Here is a 13,619-nt window from a genome sequence, read left to right as displayed (position 1 = left end):
TTGACTTTTACTACTGACATTTAGCCTTTAAATTACGAGAATTGAAGAAAATTGTGAATATCTGCAATATTTTTACTACTGATAATTTATTTTATACTTTCAATAATTCTGCAAAATTGTGTCTGACTACAATTTACTTTTACTACTGAAAATCAGTCTTTAAAGTTTTATTTAAATTACGAGAATTTACGTAAATAGTGTCTGACTGGAATTAATTTTTACTATACTGATAATTTATTTTGAACTTACAAGAATCCTGCAAAATTGTGTCTGACTGCAGTTGATTGTTACTACTGATAATCAGTCTTCAAAATACGAGAAATCAAGTAACAATTAAAAAGTAAGGAATATGAATTGAAAGAACTTAAAATAATTATGTTAGTAGTAATTAAGGAGAGAACTATTACTACTTAAAATTACTTTCTATTGTATTGAAACCCTCTTGTACTCTTTGAAAAATTGAATAGATAGACAAAAATAAAATAAAAAATATTTTTGAATAATGAAAAATTGTATACTAAGCATATAATGTAAAAACGTAATAAAAAAATAATAAATTAAAAATTAACAATTATTTAATATAAAGAAGTAACAGACATATAAATATAAAAAGTAAAAATAGAAAAATATATAAAAAAATTTTTAAAAAATAAATAAATAAATAAAAAAAAAATTAAATTTGAAAAATATTAAAATTAAAATTTATATTTCCCAACTGAAATACTACTATAATTTTTGTTGTTATTATAACTTTTTATGAATCATTATCCAAAATTTGAAGAATATTAAAATTAACAATTCATAGTTGTTTTGGATAGCATTATATTTCTCGCTACTATTATTAAATTAATTACCTCATAATTATATGTTTTTAATGTAAATTTTGTTATTAAAATACTGTCACTAAAAATAATTCAAATACTTGTCATTAAAATATTGTTAATTAATCATTTTTATTTTAGAACTGACGTAATTATAATATAATTTCATGTAAAAATAATATTTTTTATTGCAAATTATAATTATAATATTGCATTTGAAAAGATATTAATATCGTTAATTAGCAAATCGATTGAAATTTAATACTGTTCTCTATTTCAACACATAAATCGTTTTAAATAAATATTTTAATTTAAATTTATTATTCTTCATTTACCCAATGGTTTCGTACAGGTTATACCTAGTAAAAACTTACAAAATAAAATAGTAAATAATTAAAAAAATATGTAAATAATGAAGTACAGAGATGAGTAATTGTTAATAAATTAAAAAGATAAGTAATAAATAAAAAATTTATTATATAAAACTTGCTAAATTGCTACTGCAACTGCTTCAAAAAATATTTTCATCATTTGGATTATTTATTACTATAGAATTTTCAAATCAAATTCTTCTTTAAATAAATTTTCTTTAAGAATTTTTGAAAAAGTTCTTTCAGAGTTTTTAAATCCTTTTTAATTTTACAAAATTTCGATTATTCTGACATTCTTCAATTAAATATATTAGAAATTAAAAATTTTAAATAAAAAAAAAATTCCACTAAATTTTTTGAAAAAAATCAATTCTACAGAATTCTTAATTAAAAGTATGAAAAGTTCAAATTATCAAAGATTTTAATTTGAAACTTTTTGAAAATTCAATTATTTCTGAAAATCCACGCTTTCAATATTCAATTGTAATCTAAAATTTTAACTGAAATATATTTTTAAATCAAAATTTATTAGAAAATTCTACAAGAATTCAATTATTTAAATACAATTATATAAATATTTTATTTTATTGAATGTTTCTTAAAATTGGATTTTCATAAAGAATTTTATCAACAAATTTTTAAATAATTGAATTCTCTTGTCATATTTTAATAAAATTTTTAAGAATAATTTCATTTTTCGAGAAATTTGATGAAAATTGTATTAAAAATAATTGAAATTCTACAAAGACTTTTATTACATTTTTTTAAATTAATTGAATTTCGGAGAAAAAATTTATTAAAATTTCTTTTTAAATAATTGAATTCTTTTATAAAATTTTATTGAAATAGTAGACATTGAAAATAATTGAATTTTGACAAATTTTCTAAATTAATTAAATTTCTATGAAGAATTTTATTAAAATTATTTTGAAAAAAATTAAATTGCTATAGAGAATTTTATTAAAATTTTTGAAAATAATTTAATTCTTTCAAGAAATTTAATTAAAAATTTATTGAAAATAATACTTAAATTCTAAAAAATAAATTGTAGCAAATGTTTTTAAAATAATTGAATTTCTTTGATTTTTAATATAATTTTTATTTTTTAAGAGTAATTACATTTTTTGAGGAATTCCATTTAAATTGTATTAAAAATAATTGAAAGTCTGCGATGAGTTGTAATATTTATGAAAATAATGAAATGTTTGCGTAGAATTTTATTAAAAAAAATTTTTAACTAATTGAATTCTTTTGAGGTTTTTTTTTATTAAAGTAGTAGATATTAAAAATCATTCAATTGATGAAAATTTTTGAAAATAATTAAAATTTTGACAAGAATTTTATTAAAATTTTAGAAAATAATTGAATTTTGTGATAAGAATTTTACTATTTTTGAAAATAATTGAATTTCTCCAATCATTTGTAATTGCTTCAAAATTCAATTTGTTTTAGTGTTTTTAACTAAAATTCTTCTATAAATCCATTATTTTTAATAATCAATTAATTAAATATATATTAAAAAATTTAACTAACTTCAGAAGAATTTTAGTTAAAAAATTTTTTTTTAAATCTAAGTTTTTTTAAACTAGTTTAATTAAATTCATTTAAAATTGAAATTTTACAAAATTTTAAATTAAAATCTTTTGAAGATCATCTATTTATGAAAATTTTAAATGCATTCTTTTAAAATTGAATTAATTTTGAAATGTTTAAATAAAATTAGATTTCAAGAAGAAGCACAATAACTTTAGAAAACAATAATTTTCCAAAATTTTGATCAAAATTCTTTGACTTTTCAAGGTTTTTATTTTTATTTTGAAAAAAAATTGAATTGTTACGAAGAATTTCATTAAAATTTTTGAAAAATAATTTAATTTTTTGATGAAATTTAATTAAAACTGTATTGAAAATAAGGTTTTTTCAAGGTTTATAAAATTCCCTAACATTTCCAGGTTTTCAGGTTGTGTAGCAACCCTGAATATGTAGGCAAATAAATAAGTAAAATAATAAGTACAGAGATAAGCAAATAAAAATTTTAAAAAATCAAAAATTAATAGGTACATATGTGCATAAAATTATTGAAAAATATAAAGTGAATTATATTTTCACAGTGAAGGGGGGGGGGGGGCAATCGATCGGATGTGTAATAGAAAAAAGGAAGTAAATCGTGAAAAATGTTTCGGTTTTGTGGGAGCGTTTTCTCGATAGTATGCAGTGTATATTGCTGGTTCGAAATCGTTCATACATAAATGAAATGAGATATGCATATATGAACAGACCGAGATTCGTCTTTACAGGTCCCTTGACTACACCATAAAGTCCTGAATAAAAGCCCCGCGGCTACACCTGACGCCCCTTTCTTACAACCCTCGTTTTCTCCATTTCAAAACGTGAAATTGTCAATCGGCTCTTCCCATCAATGAAATGTACTGCAAAAATTGAAGTACTATTTTTTAAATCTTTTTTTCAAAATTGCCACCACGAATCGGTGCCAATTTATCACAAACATACCTTTCAATCTTCCTCGTTTCTATACAGAAAAAATCGACACCAGGAGAAATTTTCTATAAATATATTTTCTTCAAATTTTATCCTATTTCTCAAAATAAAATTAAAAAAGAAAATAAAATTTGTATTTTCTATTCTTTAATGTTGAAAATTTTTTTTCATTTAGAAGTCATTAGTCGAATTTTTGACAAAATTTTTGCAGAATTTTTTTCTTGGTTTGAGCATATTTATGAAAATAGGGAAGAAATATTTCTTTGGGAGAACGTAAATTTCGGGGAAAATCTGTTTTTACTGAAATTGCTGGGTAGCAGAGGTTAAGCTGCAACTAATAGAGTAAAATTTAAGAGAGGCCATTCTATGGTACTTTAAATTTATGTTCACTGCAAGTGTAAAATTCTATGACTACGCTATGAATACAGACGGAGTTTGTGTAGTTATTTGTATACGTCGAGTGTAAATATTTTGTTATAAAAAAAATTCTCGATTCACTTTAAAAACATTATTTTCCTTCGTGTTTTGGAATTTTCTCTAAGATACGTACAAAATTGATACGTAGAGTTTTCAAAAACCAGAGTAAATTGTTTTAAGTTGATTTCTTAAGGGAAACCTGAATTTTCAACTATATAAGAGCAGAATTTAAAAAAATTATATATTTTTTTTCTAACACTATTTCTGCTTAGAAATCAAGTAAAAAAAAAATTTTTTTTTTAATTATTTTTTATTACTTTATTTGTTTTATTTATGTTAACTAGAAACAATTCGCGCGCTAAAGCACGTGGCTAACTTCTTACTACCTTTTTTAAATAAAATTAGTAATTTTAAAAATAATAGAATTTAAAAATTTTCCAATTTAAACTTATGTTGAAAACACTAAAAAAATTCAATTTTTGAAAAATTACAGATAATTGCAGAAATTCAATTATTTTCAAAAAAAATAAAATTCTTATAAAATTCAACTATGTTGAAAATTTAAAAAAAATTCTTATAAAAATCCCAAATATCTTTATAAATAACAAAATTTTTTTTTAAAATTCAATTATTTTAATAAATGTCAAAAAAATTCTTGACCTGATTTCAATTATTTTCAAAAATAATTTCTAATTCAATGATTTTCAATATCTACTATTTTAATAAAATTTCCAAAAAAGAATCCAATTATTTAAAAAAACATTTAATAAAATTGTGTGCAAACATTTAATTATTTTCATAAATAATAAATTGTTTCTAAGGAATTTAATTATTATTTTCATAAAAAATAATTTTAAATTCTAGAAAATAATAATTGAATTAAAATGATGAAAATAATTTTGATGAAGTTACAGTAACAATATTCTTATAATATAAAATAATTATTTTATTACTTGGTCATCTTTAATATAATAGAAAACATAAAGAAATCGGTCACTTCGAGTCTTCGACTCGAAGCAATCGATATCTTCATGTTTTATAACAATACTTTTATAAATTGTTTAATTTAAAAAAGGTTTGAATTTGAAATTTTTGAATGTCTTAATTCCTGTGGAAAATCCTGTTCCAAAAATAAGATTAAAAATAGGAATTGTGCAAATATTTTTCTTTTGTTTCTAAAACAAAATAATAATTTTGTTAAAAAAATTGTGATTCATAAAGAAAAATAATACAAAATAAATAAATTTTCTATTTCTTAATCAGAGTTGTTTAACAATTTTCTAATTTTGTTTAGAAGTGAAGAACAAAAATCTGCATAATTTTAATTTGACAAAACATTATATTTAACAAAATTTTAGTCTTTTAATGAAAAGAAGTGAAACAAATTCTGATGATTTCCATTTGTCATTACAATTTTGAATTAATTATAAAATAAAAATAATTATAACATAATAATATAATATACAATCTATCTAAAGATAAAAAAAACAAAATTATAAACAAAAGACAACTTCAGAGTGTGAGGGACCGAAAAAGTGAATAAATGAAAGAACATCCAAATTATTGTAGTTAATAAAGTTAATTGTTTAATTTAATTATTTAATTGTTTAAAAGTAAATTTTATTTATTTTTTTCTGAACTATACAACTATTATTTACAGCTTTTAATAATTATCAACAGATTTAATATTTGCAAATAAATACGAAATGTAATTTTTTTTTATTTAAAATTTTATTGCTAATACATGCTTATTGATATCTTCCAAGGTGCTCCACGTGTTGAAAGATATTTAAAAATATGCTTTTTGATAAAGAAAAAAAAAGAAATTTGGAACAATTAGAATTTTCAATAACAATTTTTTAACAAATCTTCCAGTGTTCTTAGTTATAAATAAAAAACATTTACATGTAGCCCATAAAAATTACTAGCAATACAGAATTTAAATTTAATTGTAAATTAATTAATAAAACAATAATAATTAATAAATCAAGATCATGCAAATTTTTTTCTATAAAAGAAATGACAGTTTTGTTAAAAAATGTTATCCGACAAATCGAATTTACATATTTTCTTTTATTTATTTCTAAAAGTTTTTAATTTTATTATTTTTTCTTAAGCTTTCTATTGATTTATATATTTATAACAAAAAATCTAATTAAAGTTCAGTTTGGTAATACTTTTGGAAATTTCAGTTATGGTTAAGTTGGGTGACCCAAACTTTGCTCAAGTACACTAAACAAAAATTTTTTTTATTTTGGTGTTTATTACAATTTTATTTCTTTGTTTGCTAGTCCAGTATATTATTTAAATAATAATTTAATGAGCCATTTATTTTATTTCTTTACTTCTAAAAATTTAGGAAGCCAAGTTGGGCCTAAATTGACGCCCAAATCTCAGTTTGTTTGACTTTGTGAAAATTTTCACATTGGTATAATTACTTAAAAAAAATTAAACTTAACCAAATTTAGAAAAAGTTAAAAAAAATATATATTTTTTAAAAATATTAATTAATTTTCTTTGAATTATGCAACTATTATTTACAGCTTTTGCTAGTTATCAACAAATTTGAATTTGTAAATAAAAACGTGCTGTAATTTCTTTTCTTATTAAAAATTTTATTGCCAACACATGCTTATTGATATCTTCCAAGAAACTTCACGAGTTGATAGATATTTAAAAATACGCTTTCTAAAAAAACTTCTATTGACATTTATCTAAAAAAATTACTACTTTAAAACTTTGTTTTCATAATGTTAAACATTTGAATAGAATAAGAAATAAATAGAAAAATATCATAAACCAACAAATGTAAGAAAATTAAAAAAATATTGGTTTTATCCAGCGCTAAGATTATTTTTTTCACATTTTTTGTAATTTCTATTGTCTCTAAAAATACAAAAATATTTTTAAAATAAAATTTAAATTTTCTTCTTCGTTTCGATTCTACACTGGTAAAATATATTTGAATCAAACATAATTATCTTTATTATACAGTCAACCAAAAATTATTTTTGAATTAAACGTAATAATTTTTATTCAGCACATAAGCTTGATTCAATAAAAATTACGTTTCATTCAATTATAAAATACGTTCAATTCAAACACATTTTTGAAAAATGTCGATTTAAAAATTAAAAATGACAAAAACTTAACTTTAATTCAAGAATCATTTGAAAAATGAATTTTATGTTATACTTTGATAATAATAAAATTTATAGAGGTTAAAATAAGAAATTTTTTGTTGCTTTTGGCAATTTTTCTCTACTTTACTAGAAAAAAGAATTTTAAACATGTACTCAGATTTTTTTACACTTTTAACTAATTAAACTAAAATAAATTCTGTTTTATATATTTTTTCCCTGTTGGAATTGTAATTAAATTAGAGTTTTATTATTTTTTCAAATTTATTTATTTATTATACACTCGTCATATTTGACATTTCTATTATATTATAAAATTTATATTATAATGTTGGAGTGTATTTATCATTTAACAAACGTGATTGAACTTTGAAAGATTTTCTCTTGGTTTTTTTTTAAATAGAATGTTATGTAAAATAAAATGAGAAAAATAAAAGTAATGTGAAGAATAATTAAGTAATGATATGACAGAAAGTTTCGATCATCTTAAACTTGTAGAAACAAAATATACATTTTTTAGGTTTTTAATGTTTTTCTTGAAAATTGAAATCTTTTTTTCTGAAAAATACTAATAATAATAAAATAAAAATTTTTTAAATGTTAATTTAAGAAAAAATTCTTCTTTAAATCAAGAGAGATCTGAAAAGAATACCACGATTATTATATGTAATTGTAAATTAACTTTCTGCTGTCGTTGGTAAATAAATGAGCAGTATTGAAACAAGGTTGATACATTAATGTTGCATCTCCTAATTTTTCGTTAGCGACATGGTAAGGAAAACTGTAGTTAAATGTAAGAAATCCATGACAGTAAACTCCATATTCTCCTTTATTATTCATTGTAATAACGGCTTGTGAATGCTTTGGATAAAATTTCGCCATTCTATTGACTGCAATCTTTGCTGCTTCTGCAGGTGTTGCTCCATTTCTCATTGCTTCAACAGCAGTATAACTGTAAAAGAATGTCAATGACTTTATGAATTATAGAACACTTAAAAAAACATACATTAAAACATTTTTCATTTTCATATTAAATTATATTTTAAAAATAAACGTAAAAATTATAATAAGCAAAAAAAAGGTTAAATGCATACGTATATGAGAAATATTTGAAAAAACAAAAGTCTAAGTTCTGGTATAATAATTATATAAATTCTTTTCCAAAATTCAATTATTTTAGAAATTTTTAATAAAATTCTTGGCAAAATTCAATTTTTTAACAATTTTTAATAAAATTTTTGACAAAATTTCAATTATTTTCAAAAATTTTCCTCAATTTCATATGAATTCTATTATTTATAATTTTTTTTATAAATTTCTTCGCATTAATTTAATTATTTTCAATAAATAGTCAATTTTTTTTTACAGATATTGAATTATTTTCATAAATAATAAAATTATTTTTAGGAATTTAATTATTTTCATAAATAAAATTCATCGCAGAATTCCAATTAATTTTAATACAATTTGAATCGAATTCCTCGAAAAATGTAATTGTTTTTCACAATTTTATTAAAAATCGTCAAAGAAATCAATTATTTAAAAATGTTTTGATAAAATACTTTATGAGAATTCAATTTTAAGAAATATTTAATTATTCAAAGAATTATTTATTTTTGTATTTAAATAATTGAATTCTCGTAGAATTTTCTAATTAAAATTTATTTAAAAATGAATTTCAGTTAAAATTTTAGATTTGAATATTTTTTATTCAAATTATTCAAATATTCAAAAATAATGTTTGAATATTCAAAGCATTATAGCATGAATTTTAAGAAATAATTGAATTTTGAAAAGGTTTTAAATTATATTCTTTTGAAAATATTAATTTTTTATACTTATCACCAACAATTAAATATTTATTTAGAAAAGAAGTTATTGATGTTTTCGAATAATTTTACAATCGTTTTTAACAAATATAAATTTTGTAAATATTTCTTCCAGAATAAATTTAAAATTTCTTAAACAAAATTTGATTTATAACATTTTTTTTTACTTGGTTTATGAAATGTAATTGAAAAGCAAAAAATATCAAAAATATTTTCTACTTTCTAATTTTCATTTTCCAACCATTTTTTAATTTTTTTTTTAGAAAAAAGGAAAAAATAGCTGCATAATTTCGATTTGTCAAACAATTAAGTTTTTCATATTAAAAAAAGGATAATATTTTGCAGGATTTACATTTGTTAATTACCTAAAACGTTTGTTACAAAATGCTAATTTTTTTAGAAACAAAAAAATAATGAATAAAACGCGCGGTTAACTTTTTAGGATATAAAATTAGCAATTTTAAAAATAATAGAATTTAATAATTTGTTATTCAATTTTTTGTTGAAAACACTATTCAATTATTTTTATAAATAATAAAATTTGGTTAAAGGAATTCAATTATTTTCATAAAAAATAATTAAAAATTGTAGAAAATAATAATTGATTTGAAATGATGGAAAAAATTTTGAAAAAGTTATTGTAATAATATTCTTATAATATACAACAATGATTTTATCACTCGGTCATCTTTAATTATTTATAAATGTGTTTTCGAATTTACAATTAAAGAAATTCGTAAATAAATGTAACAGAACATTTTTCTGAGTAAAATTTTTTTCTTTATTTTTTAAAAATTTAAAAAGTTCAATTTTCATTTTCAATTAAAATTTGTAATTGACAAATCGAATAGAATATGTAATGTTTCTTTTCCAAAAGAAAAGAATGAGTTTCTGAACAATATTGTTATTGAGAAATACAAATTATGCATAAAATGGGTATATTTCCTATTTCTTAATTATAATTTTTTAACAATTAACAATTTTCTCATATTTTTTATTAATAAAAAGGAGAAAAATTTCTATAATTTAGATTAGCCTGGCGAAATTTGTTATAGAAAAAAGCATATAATAAACAAAATTTATTTGTTAATCATTTCTTTTTATATTTTATAATTTCAAATATTGTTTTATTATAAATCTTGAAAAAATATCTGCATTTTTTCGATCTGCCAAAAAATATTTTTTAAAGAAAAAAAACACAAAAACTAACTTCGAAGTTTGGACAGACAGAATGAAAGAATGAAATACGAAGATTATTATAGTTAATTGCCGTAATTGATAATTTTGTCAATTCAATTAATTTATTATTATTAAATAAGCAATTGAGAAATTTTGTAAATTATAATTTAATGACTGAAAAAATTGTACTTGCCTTGGTAGAAAGCGGAGTGAAATATCGCCAACACCAGTACAAGCGGCGGCACCAACAGTCGCATCTGCATAAGTACCAGCACCGGCAACAGGTGAATCTCCAAGACGACCGGGAATTTTATAATCTAAACCATTTGTTGATACTCCAGCAGCTACATTTCCATTAACATCCAATGTAAGTACACCCATTGTATCATGATGTATTTCATTATCTATGGGTGAATATACCTTCTGCTCTTGCTTATCTGTCCCTTTAATTGGTGTATAAGGACCACAAGAGTTTGCTGGATCCGGTACAACATTCTTTAAACAGGAAAAAAATTAATTTTATTAAAACACTTTTCAAATATCAAACATAATAAAAGAAGAAAAATTATAATAACCATCCAATAATTAGGCTGACAGCTATTCTCTTTCCATTTCTGCCATTTTTCTTTTGAATCTTCTGTATTTAATGATTGAGTTTCAAATCCCATTTGTTTGGCAAATTGAGTGACACTTTCACCCACGAGTAAAGTATGATCAGTATTTTCCATAACTTTACGAGCAATTGATATTGGATTCTTTACATCTTTAACTGCACCAACAGCTCCAACGTTCATAGTTACTCTGAAAATTGTATTCAGTCCCTCAATTCGATTCAAATATAAATTTTTATTTATAATTTTATTTATAATTTTTATATTACCAAAAAAAAAAAAAGAGAAAAGATTTAATGTCATTACCCATCCATAAGAAGAGCATCTAATGTAGTGTCTCCATTTTCGTTAGGACAACCTCCTAAACCTACTTCCCAACGACATTCTCCACCATTATTCTCGCAAAAATTGCAACTTTCCTCAATTGCGTCCAGAGCACTTCTTTTTTCATTAAACAACGTATACCACGCTGAAAAATTAAATAATAATAATCGAGACAATTACAATAATATTTTATTATTATATATAATTTGATTGATTGTTTTTTTATCCAAAATCGTTTTATAGTTGGAAATGTTATGTCAAAAGTTTGACAGTTAATTTGTAAATGATAAAAGAAGTGAAGTAAGAAAATTTAACGAAAATTTTAAAAACTCAATAAGGAGATATATTTGCAGTTTTTAAAAATAATTAATTATTTTATTATCTTTGTATTTAAATAATTGAATTCTGGAAAGAATTGATTGGAATTAGATACTAAAAAATAGTACTTAAAATTTTTTAAAGATATACTTGAATTCCGGAAAATAATTTTTAAAATATTAAACAATTGGAAATTTTGTAAAATTTTATTAAAATAAATTTTATACTTGAAAGAATTTTATTAATTCGTCTTTAAAAATGATCTATAAATAAAATTGTATTTTTAAAAATAAATTATTTTAGGAATTTATAAAAATTAATAAATTCTTAGCTTCCTAAAAAATTAAAATTTTTGAATAATATTATTAAAAATTTCTAAAAAATAATTGAATTTTGCAAGATTTGCAGTTTAAATTTTCATAAAAATTTCATAAAAATAAATTTTCAAATTGTTCTACATTAAAAGTGTTTGAAATTTGAAAAATTGAATTTGGAAATTCTGAGAAAATTAGTTTTTTGAAAAGTAGTAATTAAAATTTTTTTGAAGATATACTTGAATTCCCGAAAATAATTTTAAAAAATTTAAACAATTCGAAATTTTGTAAAATTTTATTAAAATAAATTTTATACTTCAATGAATTTTATTAATTCATCTTTAAAAATTGTCTATAATCATAATTGTATTTTTAAAAATACATTATTTTAGAAAACAGAAATTATTCTATTTCAATAATTCAATTCTCGTACAGTTGAATTCTTATAGGAATTGATTACAAAAATTGAGTTAAAATTTTAAAAAATAATTCAATATTTAGAGCATTATAACAGGAATTTAGTAATTAATTATATTTTTAAAAAATTTGGAAATTAAATTCTTTGAAAATTTAAGGGAAGCAAAAGTGTAAAAATATTAAAATTCTTATTTTAAGTTAAAAAATTTTTTTTTTAATTCTTAATGTTTTGAATAATTTGATTTAAAAAGTCTAAAAAAAATAATTGAATTTTGGAAGAATTATAGTTGACACTTTTAGAAATATCTAATTAAATTTCAAACGGTTTTTCATTGAAATTATTTGAAATTTTAATTCCTGGAGAAAAATAAATTAAAATAAATTTAAAAATTTTTGTTTAAGTATTAAAGTTTTGAATAATTAAATTTAGAAATTTAGAAAAAATTTCTTTATAGAAAAAATGTAATTAAAATTTTTTAAAAATTAGTTAATTGTACCTATTTCTGAAAATAATTTTAAAAAATTGAAACAATTGAAAATTTTGTCAAATTTCATTGAAAAAAATTGTATTTGTTTACGTTTAAAAATTATCTTGAAATATAATCGTATTTTTGAAGAATTCTCATGCTAGTTTGTTTCAATAAAGCAATTAATATAAATAATATTCAAAATATTCAAAATTTTATTACTCAAAAAATTAGAACATTAAAATCTTTAAGATTCATTACCTTTTTGGGCCGCTTTATGGAAATTCCATGTAAGAACAGCAACAGGACTTGTGTTTTGAGCTAATAATAAATGATAATTAATTGCAAGAAGAAGAATTATTTTTTCAAATATAAACGCCATTTTTAAAGCAGTTCAATATTCAAATGCATGATTTAAGCCACTGAAGCTTGCTTTTTATACTGTTCAACAGAAATTAAATTATATCAGTGGCAATAAATTTAATACTATTGTCGTGAAAACGTATTCACAACTAGTGATAAATTATTTCCAAGAATTAAAAAAAAGGCATAATTATTAGAATATTATAAAAAGCTTAGATTTTTCACTAATATTAAATTTAAATTAATATTTTAATTAATAATAATTTTATACTTAATATTTTAAATTATAGAAATTAGAAGAAAAGTTATATTTTGTTTAAATTTTTTTTCAAATTTCGACAATAGATTTGACGAATAAATTTATAATAATAATTTTAAATTGAGGCTTTTATTTTTATTTTGCTTATTTAAAAAATATAATTTCTACTTTTACAGAAAATAAAAAATTTCAATAATAACATAAATATTTAGAGACTTTATTGCTTTAAAATATTATTTACAGCTTTTGCTACAGTTATCAATAGATTCGAAATTGGGAAAGAAAAACAA

General features: G+C 20.2%; 1 protein-coding gene across 1 annotated transcript; it reads right to left on the bottom strand.

The window, feature by feature from the left end:
* Positions 1 to 7,498: 7,498 nt before the first annotated feature.
* On the bottom strand, positions 7,499 to 13,126 carry LOC122501083 (N(4)-(Beta-N-acetylglucosaminyl)-L-asparaginase-like). Its single transcript, XM_043610346.1, has 5 exons — positions 12,969 to 13,126; positions 11,174 to 11,336; positions 10,832 to 11,057; positions 10,450 to 10,751; positions 7,499 to 8,200 (listed from the first exon to the last, which is right to left on the bottom strand). Exons 1-5 carry the CDS (start codon positions 13,087 to 13,089, stop codon positions 7,909 to 7,911), a joined length of 1,104 nt encoding a protein of 367 aa, XP_043466281.1. The 5' UTR covers positions 13,090 to 13,126; the 3' UTR covers positions 7,499 to 7,908.
* Between the last annotated feature and the right edge of the window lie 493 nt (positions 13,127 to 13,619).

Source organism: Leptopilina heterotoma, unplaced genomic scaffold, assembly GCF_015476425.1.
Source record: "Leptopilina heterotoma isolate Lh14 unplaced genomic scaffold, ASM1547642v1 Lhet_199, whole genome shotgun sequence".
Classification (NCBI taxonomy): Eukaryota; Metazoa; Arthropoda; class Insecta; order Hymenoptera; family Figitidae; genus Leptopilina; species Leptopilina heterotoma.
The sequence above is the reverse complement of the archived record's forward strand: the minus strand, read 5'-3'. Positions and strand labels throughout refer to the sequence as shown.